General features: G+C 38.8%; 1 protein-coding gene across 1 annotated transcript; it reads right to left on the bottom strand.

Moving 5' to 3' along the window:
* Nucleotides 1-4,924: 4,924 nt before the first annotated feature.
* On the bottom strand, nt 4,925-8,593 carry LOC138902347 (uncharacterized). The gene is made up of 4 exons (XM_070190203.1): nt 8,398-8,593; nt 6,374-6,783; nt 5,984-6,139; nt 4,925-5,359 (listed from the first exon to the last, which is right to left on the bottom strand). Exons 1-4 carry the CDS (start codon nt 8,591-8,593, stop codon nt 4,925-4,927), a joined length of 1,197 nt encoding a protein of 398 aa, XP_070046304.1.
* Between the last annotated feature and the right edge of the window lie 10,030 nt (nt 8,594-18,623).

The following is an 18,623-nucleotide window of genomic DNA, read 5'->3' as shown; positions in this document are numbered from 1 at the left end:
CATTATTTCATTATTTAAATTAACTTCTTATAGTTATATTTATAGTATGAAATTATTTTGGCTAGATTCGAACCGTTCGGAGTTGGAAAATCAATGGAAATGCCTTCTAATTGATTGATTGAGCGTGGTTTGAGGTAAGTATCTTACCTAACTTTGTGGGGGGGGGAGGGGGGACTGCCCCCTTAGGATTTGAGTTTTTGGTGCTAATTGTGTCATTTGAAGCCCATGTATGCGAGGTGACGAGTACGTGCTCGGGCTTACTTGTGGAAATGTGACCGCTTAGGGCTCTTAGTTTCTTATGTTCATTAGATATGAAGTTGTTTATTATGTTAAATCCCTCATTTACTAAATTTACCCTTACATGTCTTATTTGAAATTAATTGCTCCATGTTTTACCCTTATTGTCGATTAGACTCTTATGTGCCCTAACTGAAGTTGTTGCCTCTTTTACTGCTATGCTATCCTTCTTGTAATTGTTTATCTTTTATTGAGGTTATTATTATCTTTTCCATAATCTGCTTATCCTAAATTGAATTTGCTGAATCTCTTCCATAATTGCTCCACCCTAAGTGAAGATTTGTTATCCCTTATCATTGTTGACTTACCCTTATTTGGAGTCATTGATTCATGTTATCCATCTTATCGTTGAATTGTACCTATGTGGGATCATTGTTACAAAGTATATCTTCCTTGTTGAGCTATTGCTATGTTGTACCATTATCTCATGTTGTGTCTTTCCTTGTGAGTTCGTTCTTGCGTCTTTTTGTGTTCTGGAGTTCGTGAGTTGAATTACTTGTTGTATTCTTGTGTTATTGTCGTTGTTGCTCTGGTATCCAGTGTTGTGTGGCACGAGGTATTTTTCGTGCGGATGTTATTGTGGTACGAGGTTTCTGCCGTGCAGATGTTATTGTGGAACGTTTCTGCCGTGTGGATGTTATTGTGACACGAAGGTTCTGTCGTGCAGATGTTATTATGGCACGAGGTTTTTGTCGTGCGGATGTTATTATGGCATGAGGTTTCTGCCGTGTGGATGTTATTGTGGCACGAGGTTTCTGCCGTGCGGACGTTATTGTGGCACGAGGTTTCTGTTGTGCGGTTGTTATTGTTTGCACGAGGCTTCTACCGTGTCGTGATTCATTTATGATTTGAGACTACAAGGCAGTACCTCGGGATGACTCTATTGTCATTTTCCTTTTTTATGTGCACTTGTCTTTGATTGTTGTTTTCCTTAGCATACTATTAACTGTTTTCCTCCGTGTTGTACTATTTGCTCAACTCTGTGTAGCTAATCTTGTTATGTTGGTCGCTTCTTCGAACTTCATTACTATTTCTGTTGCATCGCACATTTCATGGTGATCGTTGCTTATGTGTCATTCATTGACTCTACTCTTATTTGTTGACTGGAATTATGGTAGCACACTTGCACAAGCATACACATAGTCAAATCACTCATATCAGTTTTAAAAGGTGAATCCTAACGACATTAGCCATTATATGTACTCTTGTCTTCTTGCCTTCTGTGTGAGGATTGTCCTATTGGCACGTGAGTCGTCCCCGTACGGTTATGAGTTGTAACGTAGGCACAAGATGCCAAGTGGTTAGGGTTCATGAATTGGGACGCGGGAGCTGTGATTATGAGGTTCGGTACCTCGTGGAAATGCTTGAACAGATTTGGTGTGAAAGCGATTGTTCTCATTGAGTTGTTGCTGGTTTTCCCTTTATTTGGTTTCCTCGGACTTAGACTGTGATTAGTACTCTACAGCATTATTACCTGACCACTTCATGTTGAATATTGTTGTTACTAGTGTATCATTGCAAGTATTGTCTTGTATTCCTTATCCCGCTTAGCTTTATATTAATATTGTTTCTCTGTTAGTTCATCTACACACTTGTTCAGGTTGTTTAGTCCGGTAGGTGTCTTGACTGTCCCTCGTCACTACTTCACTGAGGTTAGTCTTGATACTTACTGGATGCTGCTGTGGTGTACTCAAACTACACTCCTGCGCATTTTTGTGCAGATCCAGGTGCCATGGTTCTTGTTGATTAATAGTTGGTTGGTCGACCTGTGGAGACTCAAGGTAAATTTGTCGTCGCGTTCGCAGGCCTCAGAGTCACCCTCTGGTTTTATATTTGTATTGTTTAACTTCTATTTCAAATTGTATTTAGAGATTTTCCTAGTAAACTCAGTAGAGCTTTGTCACGCTCCGAACTCGAGGAGCGCGACCGGCGCTCAACCGAGTGAACCCATTCAAGTAAGAACAATCATAATATCAGTTGAAGCCTCAAACAACATCAAACCTCAAGTTAGGACCAAGACAATGTTCAAATAAATTTCCATATCTTAATTTGGGAGATCTTTTGTACCAATATGCCATCGTTCACAATACCACTGTACCTTTAGTACGGAGTCCAATCACGACCCGATCGACTAGTTTTTCTTATCCGAGACATCAACCACAATCACAATTTCAATTATAATTTCCAGCACACTCACCACCATGTGTGCTGCATGGCGTCCGATCACGACCCGATCGGCTAGGCCGTCTCACCACAATGATGTGTGGATCGACATCATCCTTTTCTACCAATCATCTCAATTTATACTGATTTCATATTTTTTTCATTTCATTGGCACTAATGGCCACAATTATAAAATCATTCTTGGTAGGTCGGCCGTATTTAGTATTTCATGCTCACCTTTTTCACTTTCAAACATCATCAGCATTAACAATAACAAGGCATTTCAAATCAAGGCTTTTAGTACACATGTGAGCAATTAAGAGTCTTAGGCACATAGAGATTTTCACAAAATTTAGCATAATAGCCATCGTTTGAACTTGACTTGGAGTCGAAATATTTCTAATGCACAACCCATACTTTGAATACATTCTCAAATGATAACATAACATGATAAAAGTAGTTGAGTTACATATTGAACATATATCTTTCAACACAAGTTTATTCGGAATAGCCAATTTTATAATAAACAACTCGGGACTTACATAAATTACATGAATACCGTAGGATTCAATTCTAAGAGAGGAGTTTAGCCAACATACCTCAACTTCGTCCCTTAATGATACTAAAATGATCCACTACACTAAGCAACTTCAATATACAATAACAACATCCAATGGGACCAATATTAATAACAAATTCCATAATTTAGGTTGTTTAGGTATTTTATCAAACACCTAGTAGGCATGAATCTCTACACCTCTTAACCATAGAATTAGTTCATCCAACTACTACCATTTACCAACAATTTATCCCACCATTATTCTTAAATAATTCATAACTTCCAACATCACATACATGACCATCCATCCACACCCAACCAACAAAATTCCATCAAATAATCACCTTTTGATCTCTACAATGGTTATGTATTTAAATTGGGAACGTATGGCTTCCAATCACCATACCATAAGTTCCAATACTTAATTCATACTAATATTCTCATAGTATATTAGTACATGTAAGTCTAAGAGTGTAGGATTACCTTTTGGAAGAAATCTTGCAAAACCCTCTTTTGAGTTCTTGACGAACTTTCTTGAAGATCTAAGTGTTTTATGTGTAGATTTCATCAATACTAGGGTAGAAATTATGGAATTTCATACCAAGATAATGGAGATTGCTTACCTTGAAGAAGAGAGGAGTTGGTGGTCTTGAGTGAGTGGAGAAGAGCTCCAAAATCCGTCCAAGTGAAGTGGGGAAAATGAACCCCGAAATTGTATTTATAGGCCCAAATGTTTAGGTTTCGGATGCTGTCCTGAATGCTATGACAGCACTTCACTGTCAGCCCTTCTTTCGGATGCGGCCTTGGATGCTTCGCATCCTCAATTCACTCATCTACCAGCCTTTGGTAATTTGGTTATAACTTCTTGTAGAAATGTCCAAATGACAAACGGTTTGAAGAGTTAGAAACTAAACTCGAAGATCTTTAATTTGACAAGTTGTACATCACATAACATCTTATATATATGTAGATACTCTCCTCCTAAGTTAGGTCTTGTGCCTAAACATAACAAATCGATTCAGAATGACCTCAAAGTTTGCACACAAGTCGTAAATAACATAATGAAGCTATTCAAATTTCTGGAATAGAAGTCCAAGCCCGATACATCAAGGTTAACTCCCGGTCAACTCATAAATACATGGCTATTCATCAACGCATAAGTCTACCCCGGCCTTGCAAAACCCACCCTGGGTTTTAGGTTAAATATTTATGGGGCCTTACATCCTCCCCCACTTAGGGTCATTCGTCCTAGAATGAGGGTCAAAATTTCACCATTTGCACCAAATATGACTCAGCTGCTATAACACACACAGCAGTTCCAATTTTTTTTTTTTGACTAACTCCCTAAATTTCCAAAATTCCGCCAGAATCTCCCTTGTAATTGGGCCTATCCACCTGCTAGATAATCCCAAAACCAATCCTAACAACATATACATGAACCAACAGTACAACATAACATTAAAACAATGCCAACTGTGGCCTTACGAGCAGTATACTACCACAAAAGAACACCTTTAACATCAATTGTACAAATGATACGTAATTCATAGGGAACAATTTCATAGAACGGTTACATAGCTATTCAAACAAATAAGGGTACTTCTTCTTCATTTCTTCCTCGGTCTCCCAGGTGGCCTCTTCAACCTGCTGGTTTTGCCATAACACTTTCACGGAGGCAATTTCTTTATTTCTTAACTTTCGGACTTGATGATCAATAATAGAAACTAGAATCTCTTCATAAGTCAATTCCTCATTAACCTCAATAGTCTCAATCGGAACAATGAGTGACGGGTCTCCGACTACTTTCTTCAACATAGACACATGAAATACCGGGTGCACTAATGATATCTCAGGTGGTAGCTCAAGCTTGTACGCCACCTCACCAATCCTCTTAATGATTCTGTACTATCCGACATACTTCGAACTCAATTTCCCTTTCTTACCAAATCGAATTACACCTTTTATGGGGGAAACCTTCAAGAATACCCAATCATCTTCTTTGAACTCCAAATCCCTATGACAAACATCCGAATAGGACTTATGACGACTCTGGTCAATTTTCAACCGCTCATTAATGATCTTAACCTTCTCCATAGCATGATGAACGAGGTCCAACCCTATCAATTCTGCTTCCCCAATCTCAAACCATCCAATGGGAGATCTACATATTCTACCATATAAATCCCCAAACGGTGCCATCTGAATGCTAGCATGATAACTGTTGCTGTAGGAAAATTCTATGAGCGGTAAGTGATCATCCCATCTACCCTTAAAGTCAAGAATACAAGCACGCAACATATCCTCAAGCGTCTGAATAGTCCGCTCTGCCTGCACGTCAGTCTGCGGGTGAAAGGTTGTACTAAGATTCACTTGAATACCCAAATCTTGCTGAAATTTCTTCCAAAAATTAGCCATGAATTGTTCCCCCCGATCTGAGATAATAGAAACTGGAGTGCCATGCAACCTGACTATTTCTTTGATGTACAACTGAGCATACTATTCCGCTATGTCGGTAGCCTTAACCAGCAAGAAATGTGTTGATTTCGTGAATCGATCCACAATCACCCAAATCGAGTCAAACTTACGAGGAGTGAGAGGTAGTTCTACCACAAAGTCCATATTAATTATTTCCCACTTCCACATTGGAATTTTTATGTTATGTGCCAACCCACCGAGCCTTTGGTGTTTGGCCTTTACTTGCTGACAATTTGTATATCTCGCCACAAAGTCTGCTACATTCCTCTTCATATCATTCCACCAATAGACTTCCTTAAGATCATGATACATTTTTATAGAGCCCGGGTGCACAGAATACCCAGAAGTGTGAGCCTCGGTCATGATTCTCTCCCGGAGACCATCTACATTTGAAACACATAGACGCCCTTGGTACCTTAGTGTACCATCACCCATGCCAAGAGAAAAGGCCATGGTCTTATGTTTATAAATCCCCTCCTTCAATTGTACCAACAATGAGTCGTTGTATTGCTTTTCCTTGACTTCTACAACAAGCGATGATTCAGCCCTATTTTGCACATTCACTCCTCTTTCACTAGAATCCGCAAGACGAACTCCCAGACTAGCCAACCGATGAACCTCCTTGGCCAACAACTTTTGATAAGCCTACAAGTGAGCCAAACTACCCATATATTTTCGGCTAAGAGCATTCGCTAGAACATTAGCCTTCCCGGGATGATACAGAATATCGATGTCGTAATCCGTAAGTAATTCCAACCATTTTATCTACCTTAAATTCAATTCCTTCTATTTGAAAATGTATTGAAGACTCTTATGGTCCGTGAATATATCCACATGGACCCCATACAGATAGTGACGCCAAATCTTTAATGCAAATACCAATGTCGCAAACTCTAAGTCATGTCTTAGATAGTTCTTTTCATGATTCTTGAGTTGCCTAGAAGCATAAGCTACCACCTTGACATGTTGCATTAACACACACCCTGGTCTGATTCTTGAAGCATCAAAATATACCACTAACCCATTTGTACCGTTTGGTAAAGTCAACGCTGGTGTTTTAGTCAACGTCGATTTCAAATCTTGGAAGCTCCTTTCATAAGCATCTGACCATTGGAACTTCACCATATTCTGTGTCAATTTAGTCAACGGAGAGGCAAAGGTAGAGAACCCCTCCACAAACTTCCTGTAATATCCAGTTAAGCCCAAGATACTGCGAATCTCAGTTGGTGTAGTAGGTCTAGGCCAATTCTTCACAGCTGCAATCTTCTGAGAATCAACCTCAATTCCTTCTTTGGAGACGACATGACCCAAGAACGTGGCAGATTCAAGCCAAAATTCATATTTCGAAAATATCGCATACAATTAGTGCTGATATAGGGTCTGCAAAACTGCCTAGAGATGATCGGCATGATCCTCTCGACTGTGTGAGTATACAAGGATATCGTCGATAAACACTAGCACAAAAGAGTCGAGGAACGGTTTGAAAACTCGGTTCATAAGATCCATGAAAGTTGTTGGGGCATTTGTTAGCCCAAAAGACATTACCATAAATTCAAAGTGCCCATACTCGTTCCTGAAAGCTATTTTTGGAATATCATGCTCCATGATCTTCAATTGGTGATACTTGTATCTTAAATCGATCTTGGAAAAGTACTTAGCACCATGCAATTGATCAAACAAGTCATATATCCTTGGTAGTGGGTATTTATTCTTGATTGTAACCTTGTTGAACTTCCGATATTCAATACACATTCTTAATTACCCATCTTTCTTTCTTATAAAGAGGACTGATGCACCCCAAGGTGACACACTCGGCCGGATGAAGCCCTTCTCTAACAAATTTTTCCATTGTTCCTTTAGCTCCTTCAATTCTACCGGTGCCATTCTGTAGGGCAAAATAGATATAGGTTGTGTGCTTGGCATCACATCAATCCCAAAATCAATCTCCATGTCTGGTGGGATCCCAGGGAGCTCATCCGGAAAGACCTCTGGAAATTCATTCACAACAGGCACTGACTCAAGTGTAGGTGCCTCAGCATCGGTGTCCGTAACCTGGACCAAATGGTAGATACACCCCTTGTTAATCATCTTCGTGGACTTATGGTAGGAAATAAACCTACCCTTCGGCACCACATCATCCCCCTTCCACTCAATAGCTGGCTCATTTGGAAATTCGAACCTAGAGGTCATGGTTCAGCAATCAAGCTTGGAAAAACATGAATAAAGCCAGTACATCCCCATTATTACATCAAAATCGACCATCCCCAATTCAATGAGATCGGCCATGGTGTCCCGACCACACAACGTGACAACACAATACCTATAAACCCGCGCAACCAAAATAGACTCACCAATCGGAGTAGATACAGAGAATGGCTCATAAAACTGTTCTGGTTCTATCCCAAATTCTATAGCAACATAAGGAGTGACATATGACAAAGTGGAACCGAGATCAATAAAAGCATACACATCATGAGATTGGACAGTCAATATACTTGTGACAACATCTGGAGAAGCCTCTGAATTCTGGAGACCCCTCATAGCATAGAAACGGTTGGATCCTCCCGAACTCTGTGCTCCACCCCTAGATGCACCATGCCATGCGGGTGTTGGAGTGCCTCGAGCTGGAGGAGGTGCTGTGGATGTAGTAGCTACAGAACTGGCTGGTTGTGCCATGCCCCTGCCCGCACCCTGGCGGGATGAACGACAGTCTCTCTGAATGTGACCCCTCAATCCGCACTTGTAGCACATAGGTAAGTCCATGTAGCATATTCCTATATGCATCTTTCCACACCTAGGGTACGGGGGCCTCCGTTGCTGTTGCAATCTACCACCATGTCGATCGTGCTGGTAAGAACCCTTATTGCCCTAACTGGGCTTGAAACGGCTCTACTACTGCTGACTGGGCCCTGATGGCGGTGCACTAACCGAAGATTGAGCAAAGGACTGAGAAGACCCTGACGACCATCCCCTAAATGCTAACCTACCGCCACCAGAAGAACCACCAAAGTTGCCCGCGGACCGGGCCTTATTGCTACCCTCTCGCCCCATTCTGTTCTTCAATTTGTGGGTCTCTACGGCTTGAGCTAATGCCACCATCTTCCCATAGTTCATATCAAAATTCAAGGCAGTTGTAGCGGCCTCATTAATTACCAAGGGACTAAGGCCCTGCAAAAACCGGCGCACTCTAACCTCCATAGTGGGCAACATGTAAATAGCATACTTGGACAGGTGCACGAATCTCATATGGTACTCCCACACATTCAGGCTACCTTGCCTCAGGCTCTCAAACTCAGCAGCACGGGTTGCCTTAGTCTCGGCATGCAAGAAATGATCAATGAAGGCATCGTCAAACTCACCCCACCTCGCTGGAGGGCTCCCCTCCTCACGGGACTCCTCCTATAGCTCAAACCAAGAATATGCCACCTCTTTCAGGCGGTAGGATGCCAACTCCACTGCCTCTATCTCAGTAGCACGCATAACTCGGAGAGTCTTGTTCCTCTCATCAATGAAGTTCTGGGGGTCTTCCAATGGGTTAGTACCTGTGATTACTGAAAGATCTAACTGAAGAAACCCGTTCACCCTGGAACTAGAAAAATCCCCTAGTTGGCTGGAAGAAGTAGGTGCAATATTCGATCTCTGGGCCTGGGAAGCCACTATCTGAGCCAACATCTGTATGGCTCCCCTAAGGTCCCCATCAGAAATACTAGGACCGGAAGCTGGGGATGGAGGTGGAACTGGAATATCAGTTGGAGGAATCTATACACCCTCAGTGGGCGTAGGAACTGGTGTAGTCTGAGCATCAGTAGTAGATACAGACAATGTAGTAGTTGGGGAATTATCCTCACCCCTAGTGTGCTCAGCCGCATCACCAAGTATAGGATCAACTGTGACTCCTGGGGTGACATTGGCTCTCTGGGCAATTCTTGCCTTCTTCTTAGGTGCCATGAACTGAAAGTTAGAGCAACGCACAAGTTAAAGGAGGAACAGTCTTACAATCAGCTTTATCGCATGATCTAGAATATCAAAGAAGGGTTTTATTCTTAAATGACCAAGTAGCCTCCTAATTATAGATGTGGTCGACAACACACCGATAAGAAGGACTCTCCTAGACACGGCTCTGAGACATCCTAGGACACTTTAAAACCTTAGGCTTTGATACCAAGTTTGTCACACCCCAAACTCGGGGAGCGCAACCGGTGCTCAACCGAATGAACCCGGTCAAGTAAGCATGTTAGATAATTTCTACCCAAACTCACTTATGAATAAATAGAATACATAATTTCGTTAATTAGACAATAAGGAGATCATGTATACAATAACAATTCATTACCATTAGTTACTTCATTTAAAAGTCTCAAATTACACACATTTTCATGGTCTGAAGTGGAACAAGTAATTCAAACACAACATAACTTGTTTGCCTTCCCCAACACTAATATACAACCAACACTATGTCTACGGAGCCTCTAATAGATACAAAAGAGTACTATGATAGTGCCGACAATAAGGCCCCGGCTATACCTCAAACACAATACACAAGGAACAAAAGATACATGACCCCAAAATGAAGCGGGGCTCACCAAGTCAGCTGGGAAGAAGGTGTACCGCTATCACTGATCAATGTCTCCTGCTGTATAACCACCTGCATCCATTGAAGATGCAGCGTCCCCGGCAAAAGGGATGTTAGTACATATGTAATAGTACTAGTATGAATGACAAACACCCTCTAAATAGAATGATTAATAATACAAGCAAGAACAACCATAATATCATTGGAAGCCTCAAACAACATCAAACCTCAAGTTAGGACCAATACAGTGTTCAAATAAATTTTCATATCTTAAGTTAGGAGATCTTTATTACCAATATGCCACCATTCACAATACCACCGTACTTTTAGCACGGAGTCCGATCATGACCCAATCGTCTAGGTTGTCTCATTCGAGACATCAATTTCTATTATAATTTCCAGCACAATCACCACCATGTGTGCGGCATAGCGTCCGATCATGACCCGATCGGCTAGGCCGTCTCACCACAATGATGTGTGGATCGATATCATCCTTTTCTACCAATCATCTCAATTCATACTTCTTTCACATCTTTTCAATTCATTGGAACTAGTGGCCACAATTACAAAATCATTCTTGGCACGTCAGTCGTATTTAGTATTTCATGCTCACCTTTTTCACTTTCAAACATCATCATCAACAACAACAACAAGGCGTTTCAAATCAAGGTTTTTAGTATACATGTCGGCAATTAAGAGTCTTAGGCACATAGAGATTTTTTACAAAATTTAGCATAATAGCCTTCGTTTGAACTTGACTTGGAGTCAAAATATTTCTAATGCACAACTCATACTTTGAACACATTCTCAAATGATAACATAACATGATAAAAGCATTTGGGACACATATTGAACATATATCTTCCAACACAAGTTTATTCGGAATAGCCAATTTTATAATGAACAACTTGGGACTTATATAAATTACATGAATATCGTGAGATTCAATTCTAAGAGAGGAGTTTAGCCAACATACCTCAAATTCGTCCCTTAATGATACTACAACGATCCACTACACTAAGCAACTTCAATATACAATAACAACATCCAATGAGACCAATATTAATAACAAATTCCATAATTTAGGCTATTTAGGCATTTTATCAAGCGCCTAGTAGCATGAATCTCTAAACCTCTTAACCATAGAATTAGTTCATCCAACTACTACCATTTACCAATAATTTATCCCACCATTATTCTTAAATAATTCATAACTTCCAACATCACATACATGACCATCCATCCACACCCAACCAACAAAATTCCATCAAATAATTACCTTTCGATCTCTACAATGGTTATGTATTTAAATTGAGAACTTATGGCTTCCAATCACCATACCATAAGTTCCAATACTTAATTCATACTCATATTCCCATAGTATATCCATACATGTAAGTCTAAGGGTGTAGGATTACTTTTTGAAAGAAATCTGGCAAAACCCTCTTTTGAGTTCTTGAAGAAATTTATTGAAGATCTAAGTATTTTATGTGTAGATTTCATCAATACTAGTGTAGAAATGATGGAATTTCATACCAAGATAATGGGGATTTCTTACCTTGAAGAAGAGAGGAATTGGTGGTCTTGAGTGAGTGGAAAAGAGCTCCAAAATCCGTCCAAGTGAAGTGGGAAAAATGAACCCCGAAATTGTATTTATAAGCCCAGTTTTTTGGGTTTCAGATGCTGCACCGGATGCTATGGCAGCACTTCACTGCCAACCCTTCTTTCGGATGCGGCCTCGGATGCTTCGCATCCGCAATTCACTCCTCTGCCAGCCTTTGGTAATTTGGTCATAACTTCTTGTAGAAATGTCCAAATGATGAACGGTTCGAAGAGTTAGAAGCTAGAGTCGAAGATCTTTCATTTGATAGGTTGTCCATCACATAAATCATTATATATATGTATATACTCTCTTCCTAAGTTAGGTCTTGTGCCAAAACATAACAAATCGATCCGGAATGATCTCAAAATTTGCACACAAGTCGTAAATGACATAACGAAACTATTCAAATTTCCAGAATCGAAGTCCAAGACCAATACATCAAGGTCAACTCTCGGTCAACTCATAAATACATGGCTATTCATCAACGCATAAGTCTATCCCGACATTTTGAAACCACGAGTTTTAGGTGAAATATTTATGGGGCCTTACAAGTTTATGACTTGTACTACCGGTTTTTAAAAATCATAAGTTGTGTAATAAGATTCTATTTCATAATTATTAATTTTTGGTCAAATTCTTCTATTAATTCAGTAAGTGTTAGGCTTACCTAGTCTTAGAGACTAGGTGCCGTCACGACATCATATGAAGAAAATTTTAGATCGTGACACTCGGGCTCCAAATCAAACATGCACACAAGTGTAACAATATCATATGAACTTGCTCGCGCAATCAAATCACCAAAATAACATTTAAATCTACGAACCAATCATTAAAACGAATAAACTTTCAAAGTGAAACTCAAGAACACTAGAATCACGTTTAAGTGTCCGGATCATGTAAAATCGAATTCCGAATTGAACCAAAATTTTGCAGACAAGTTTCAAATAACAATACAAAACTATTCTAAGTTTTAACATCAAAATCCGAACCCGTTATCTAAGAAGTCAACTCTCGAGCAAACCTTGTAATTCTTCAACTTTCAAAAATGCTAGTATTTGGCAAAATGAGTCAACACAAGTAAGGGACTTCCGAATTCATTTACGGGTATACGCCCAAGTCCCAAATCACGATACGGACTCATCAGACCGTCAAAATACTTATCCGGGTCCATTTACACAAAATATTGACCGTAGTCATCTCAAGTCATTTTAATGACAAAAATTCACATTTTCTTAAATTTTTCACTTGAAACTTTTTCGAAAAAAGACACGGACTGCGCATGCAAATTGAGAAATGCTAACCGGAGCTAGTCAAGGTCTCGGAACACGGAAATAAAAGCTAAAACTCAAAATGACTTATCGGGTCATCATAGAGAAATAATTCAAAATTATGTAATTAACTTACCATTATGTGCTTCCAATAAGATATTAGAAGTAATAAATTAAAAAACAATTTAATACTCTAATTAATTACTAAAAAAGATTAATGAATATAGCTATTTGCAAATTATTACTACTAACACTAATTATTAAATGAGTTTCATAACTCACAAATTAAAAAAATATTATTATCAAACGAAATAAAGTAAAAAACAAGAATTGAAGAGAAAAATATAAAGAATTGAATAATGAAGATCTATCAAAAATTAAAACATGACGAATTTTTGGATGAAATTAAATTCACTTTTATGGCATGATATTAGTGTTTGATTTCAACTTCTGAATCATGATTAGTGAATGGAGCTTTTGACGAGTCAAATGATTACTAATGAATTTTGATAATCTACATTACATGATGGCGCTGTAACTTTTAGACGAGCTCGTGCACAAGGCGTTGGGCATACCAAGCATACGTTCCGGACGATTGAGACAAAAGTTTTATAAGATAAGAGCCCACATATAATCTAAGAGTATTTTACGAGTGTCTAGCTCTGAGGCCATTTCAATTTTGCCTAACCCCTATTTGGCAAGTGAAAACAAAATTATTACGATTCAAGAACAATCTCAATATTTGAATAAATTATTAAGATTATTTGTTTATGTTGGAAGTCTTGATATTTAGGTTAAGAGCAATCAAGATTTTATTTTGTAAATTATTTTCTTATTTGAATAATGTAACATGACCATAATTGTTTTGGGGTATAACATAAGTATAATTCATTCGATATTATCTTTGAATTCTTTAATTTATCTACACAAGTAACAATTTTCTTTTTATTAATTGTTTTGTATTATATTTTAAGACTATACTAAACAATCAAAATAAATAACAAAAAAAAGTTAAAATTATAGTAGAGATAGAGAGAATGAAGGAGGGGAGAGAGAAAGAAAAAAGATACTCGCATAATTTGTCATTGGTGGAACACCAAAAATCACAACAAAGCATATTTTTTTAATTATTAAGCCAGCTAAATAGGATCAACATTCATCACTTTTAGGAATTTACATATTTTTAATACAAACATATTATTGTCTAATACTATATGATCTTTTAAAAAGTTATATATTCATTAATATGGATATACTCGCAAAGCGTGTATCATACTAAAAGAAATAAGTGAAAGATTTACACACAAATGGATTTGATTTGTTTTCGATAAGTTGTACTTGACGAAATAAGCATTCTTTTCCATTCTACAAAACCACATGACAGAAGAAAAAACACCCGAGCACAAGTGAGAATTTAATTGTAAACGCACCCAAAAGTACATCTTCTAATTTGTAGACACCCCAAGAAAGTTGAGGACAAACAATATACAACTCAATTGGGTATAAGAGAATTCTTGGTCAACGTGCTTTGGTAGCCCACTTCATAATACGATTACTGCAAGAGAAAAAATGAAAAAATAATATAGGAAGAATTGATAAGTGAAATTTGTCTTTTGCATAATACTAAAGTTTCCTTAAGAATTTGAACATTTTTGGCTCAAGTACACTGACGAAGTCAGAAATTTCATTAAGAGTAACATTTAATATATGTATATAAAAAAATTAATTTATATACGCAATATAATTTTTATATACCCAGTATAATTTTTCGATGAAGGGTAATCAACTAATTACCCTTTATTTTATTATATTGTATGTGGCTACGCCAGTGACGATGATGCAAATAAATTTTACGTACACGCACTATCAAGTCATTAATTTGTATATATTATAGCAAGTAACTTAATTAAAAATCTTAACTTTTTATGGTGGGTTATCCGTAGATATCTTTCGGTTAATCTAATCGTGTAAAAGAAAATTATACTGTTATATATATATGTATACACATACACGTTAAACTCATAACTTATATATATGTAGGAAATGGAGGAGTTGGAAAAAGCAGTAAGAGGGATGTATATTACTATCCAGTGTCCACAAGTCCGGAAATCTTCATTGTACATGTATAATACTATAATGTATTTGTCTTTTGTTTTGAGTATAAGTACTTATGAAGACCAATTCTATTGGTTTACGGATCCAAAGGCTGGCCCTGCATTTTGTTGGGAAATGTATTTTAACTCATTAAAAGTTTATGTACAAATATATGTCATGCATCTATTGGTTTGATATAAATACTTGATTGTCACGACTTGACAATAGTGGGTTGCTCTAGTGATGAGCACCCTCCACTTCCAATCAAGAGGTTGTGAGTTCGAGTCACCCCAAGAGCAAGGTGGGGAGTTCTTGATGGGAGGGAGCCGAGGGTCTGTCGGAAACAGTCCCTCTCTACCCTAGGATAGGCGTAAGGTCTGCGTACACACTACCCTCCCCAGACCACCCTCCCCAGACCCCACTAGTGAGATTATACTGGGTTGTTGTTGTACTCGATTGTCACGACTCTATTTTCCTCTCTGTAGGATATCGTGATTGCACTTAGTCTCTAAGACTAGGTAAGCCTAACAATTTGCGGAATCAATGAGTAACAAACTGAACTCCCATCTCAACACATGATATATAAATATAAAAATGCCATTCAATAATTACAACTCCCAAAACCCGGTGGAAACAAGTCACAAGCTTCTAAGAGCAAATACTAAGTGTCTCTATACATCAGAGTCTAAAGAAAGATAAGGAATACAACATAGTAAGGATAGAGGGGGACTGCAAGGTCTGCATACGCTGGCAGATATACCTAGAAGTCTCCACGTACGGTTTGGCTCACCGGTATCTGGTCTGGTGGAAAGAACCTGGATCTGCACAAAAGATGTGCAGAGTGTAGTATGAGTACGCCACAACGGTACCCAGTAAGTGCCAAGCCTAACATCGGTAGAGAACTGACGAGGTCAGGTCAGGGCCCTACTGATTTTAAAAAAAAGTAAGGCAGAGGATATAATAATATTTTAAAATGACTGAGAATTTAAACAATAAGAAGTTTCAGAAAATATCAGCACAATAAATAGAGGTACACAACAGGGGCACTCCCGAGGTACCGCCTCGTAGTCCCAAATGTAAAGATGCAATACATGGGGATCTCCCGAGGAATCACCTCGTAGTCACAAAGTAAATATGCAGTACATAGGGATCTCCCGAGGAACCGCCTCATAGTCCCAAAGTAAATATGTAGTACTGGGGGGTCTCCCGAGTAAACATTTCGTAGTCCCAAAGTAAATATACAGCAGGTATACAGTTAAAGATTTAATTCAAATCAAGGAAAGCAGGTAATTCAACTAAGCATGTTGCACAAAATACAAGTAAGAGTTAAGACATGTAGACATGCGATGCTAGACTAAACATGATCACTACATATGCTAAGGCAACTCAGTTAATGTATTTTTAAAAGAAGACAACTCAGTTAATGTATTTTAAAAGATGACAAATCAGCAATAACCGAATTTTTCATAATCAACACGTGTACGCACTCGTCACCTCGCGTATACGGCGCTCACATATCACAAATTGTTACAACAATACCAAATCCTAAGGAAATTTCCCCCATACAAGGTTAGATAAGTCACTTAACTCAAATGTCGTTCAATCAATCCGTAAGAATGCCTTTCCCTCGGTTTTCCAACTCCAAATGGCCCAAATCTAGCCAAAAGCAATTTCATAACATGAATACAATTACAAGAAACTAATTTAAATCATAAATTTACGACATTAGCAAGGAATCGAAAAATCACCTCAAAAAGTCGACCCGGGCCCACACCTCATAATCGGGTAAAAGTCACAAAATACGAATACACATTCAACCGCGAGTTCACCCATACTAAAATTACCAAAATCCGACATCAAGTCGCCACTCAAATCCCTAAATTATACTCTCCAAATCTCTAGCCTCAAACTCCCACATTCCACCTTAAACACACATAATCTAGGTGAAAAAATTAACGAGGAAACAAGATTATTGATCAAAAATAAGCACAGGGGACTTATCTCAAGAAATCCCTCGAAAATGCTCTAAAAAATCGCCAAAACCGAGCTCAAATGTCTAACAAATTATAAAAATCCCGAGCCCTTGAATTAATAGAATCTGCCCAGGCTTTCCGCTTTTGCGGACCAAATTTCGCTTCTGCGGTGAAGTCTCTGCATCTGCGGAATTCACTTAAATACCAAGGTTCTGCACTTGCGTGCAAATCTCCGCATCTGCGGATGCGCTTCTGCGGTCCCTCGTCCGCTTTTGCGGAAGTCTCCCCAAGCACTCGCCCGCTTCTACGATCGATCCCCCGTAGAAGCGACTCCGCTTCCGCGGCCCTCTCACTGCACATGCGATCACTGGCCAATTCCCTTAGTCCCTCACTTGCACCCCATTGCTTGCACCTGCGGGCTCTCACCTGCGATCAACCTTGCGCAGGTGCGATTACACCAGAATCAGCCCAGTACCACAAAATCTTCTAAGTCCAAAAATGATCCGTTAACCATCCGAAACTCACCCGAGGCCCCCGGGACCTCAACAAAATATACCAACCAATCCTAAAATATCACACGAACTCAGTAAAGCCTTTGAATCACATCAAATAATGCTAAAAACACGAATTACACATCGATTCAAGCCTAATGAACTTCAAAGCTTCAAACTTCTACATCTGATGCCGAAACCTATCAAATCAAGTCCGATTGACCTCAAATTTTGCACACAAGTCTTAATTGATATTACGGACCTATTTCAACTTTCGGAATCAGAATCCGACCCCGATATCAAAAAGTCAAAATCATCCCATTTCTAACTTTCGCCGATTGACGCTAAAATGACCTACGGACCTCCAATTCAATATTCGAACACACTTCTAAGACCAAAATTACCCTACGGAGCTATAGGAATCGTCAAAATTCTATTCCGGAGCCGTCTTCATACAGTTCGAACTACGGTCAATTCCTATAATTTAAACCTCTATTTTAGGAACTATGTGTCCCATTTCACTCCGAAACCAAAAATAAATTTTCTCGGCAAGTTACATAACCACTAACTGAAATAGAGGGAGCAATAAATAGGGGATCAAAGCTAATTCTCTCAAAACAATCGGCCGGATCGTTACATCGATGCAATTAAATTCATACATCCTTCTATTCTATTTACGCTCCGAGTACTATTACAGAAATTTGTTGGAATAATTTATGCAAGTGGAGCAATGGCATCAATAGTTGGAGTTATAATCTAAGACCCTCAAAAACTACCCTTTTAGGAGTACTATTCTTAGCACAACTTCTTTATGTTGTTTGTAGTGTGCTGGATTTGACCTTCATCCTTAGATGGAACTTAAATCTTGGAATTCCTAACTATTTTTTCGTCATAGTGGAAGAATGCACAAGTAGAATTATCACATGATTTAGATGGATCCCTATGATTGTATTGAACACAAGATTATGTCCTGTGGGCATTGAAGGGACATTTTTTGCTTTGTTAGTGCTCGTTTGGTCTGGGATAAGAGATAATTAATTTTCAGATTAAATTTGAGATGAGTTAATACCTCGTTTGGTTGGGATAAAATAGCGGTATAACTAATCCCGAAATTAGTTATCTCATGA

This window comes from Nicotiana tomentosiformis, chromosome 12 (assembly GCF_000390325.3).
Source record: "Nicotiana tomentosiformis chromosome 12, ASM39032v3, whole genome shotgun sequence".
NCBI lineage: Eukaryota > Viridiplantae > Streptophyta > Magnoliopsida > Solanales > Solanaceae > Nicotiana > Nicotiana tomentosiformis.
Note: the sequence above shows the minus strand (reverse complement) of the source record. Positions and strands in the feature narration are given on the sequence as shown.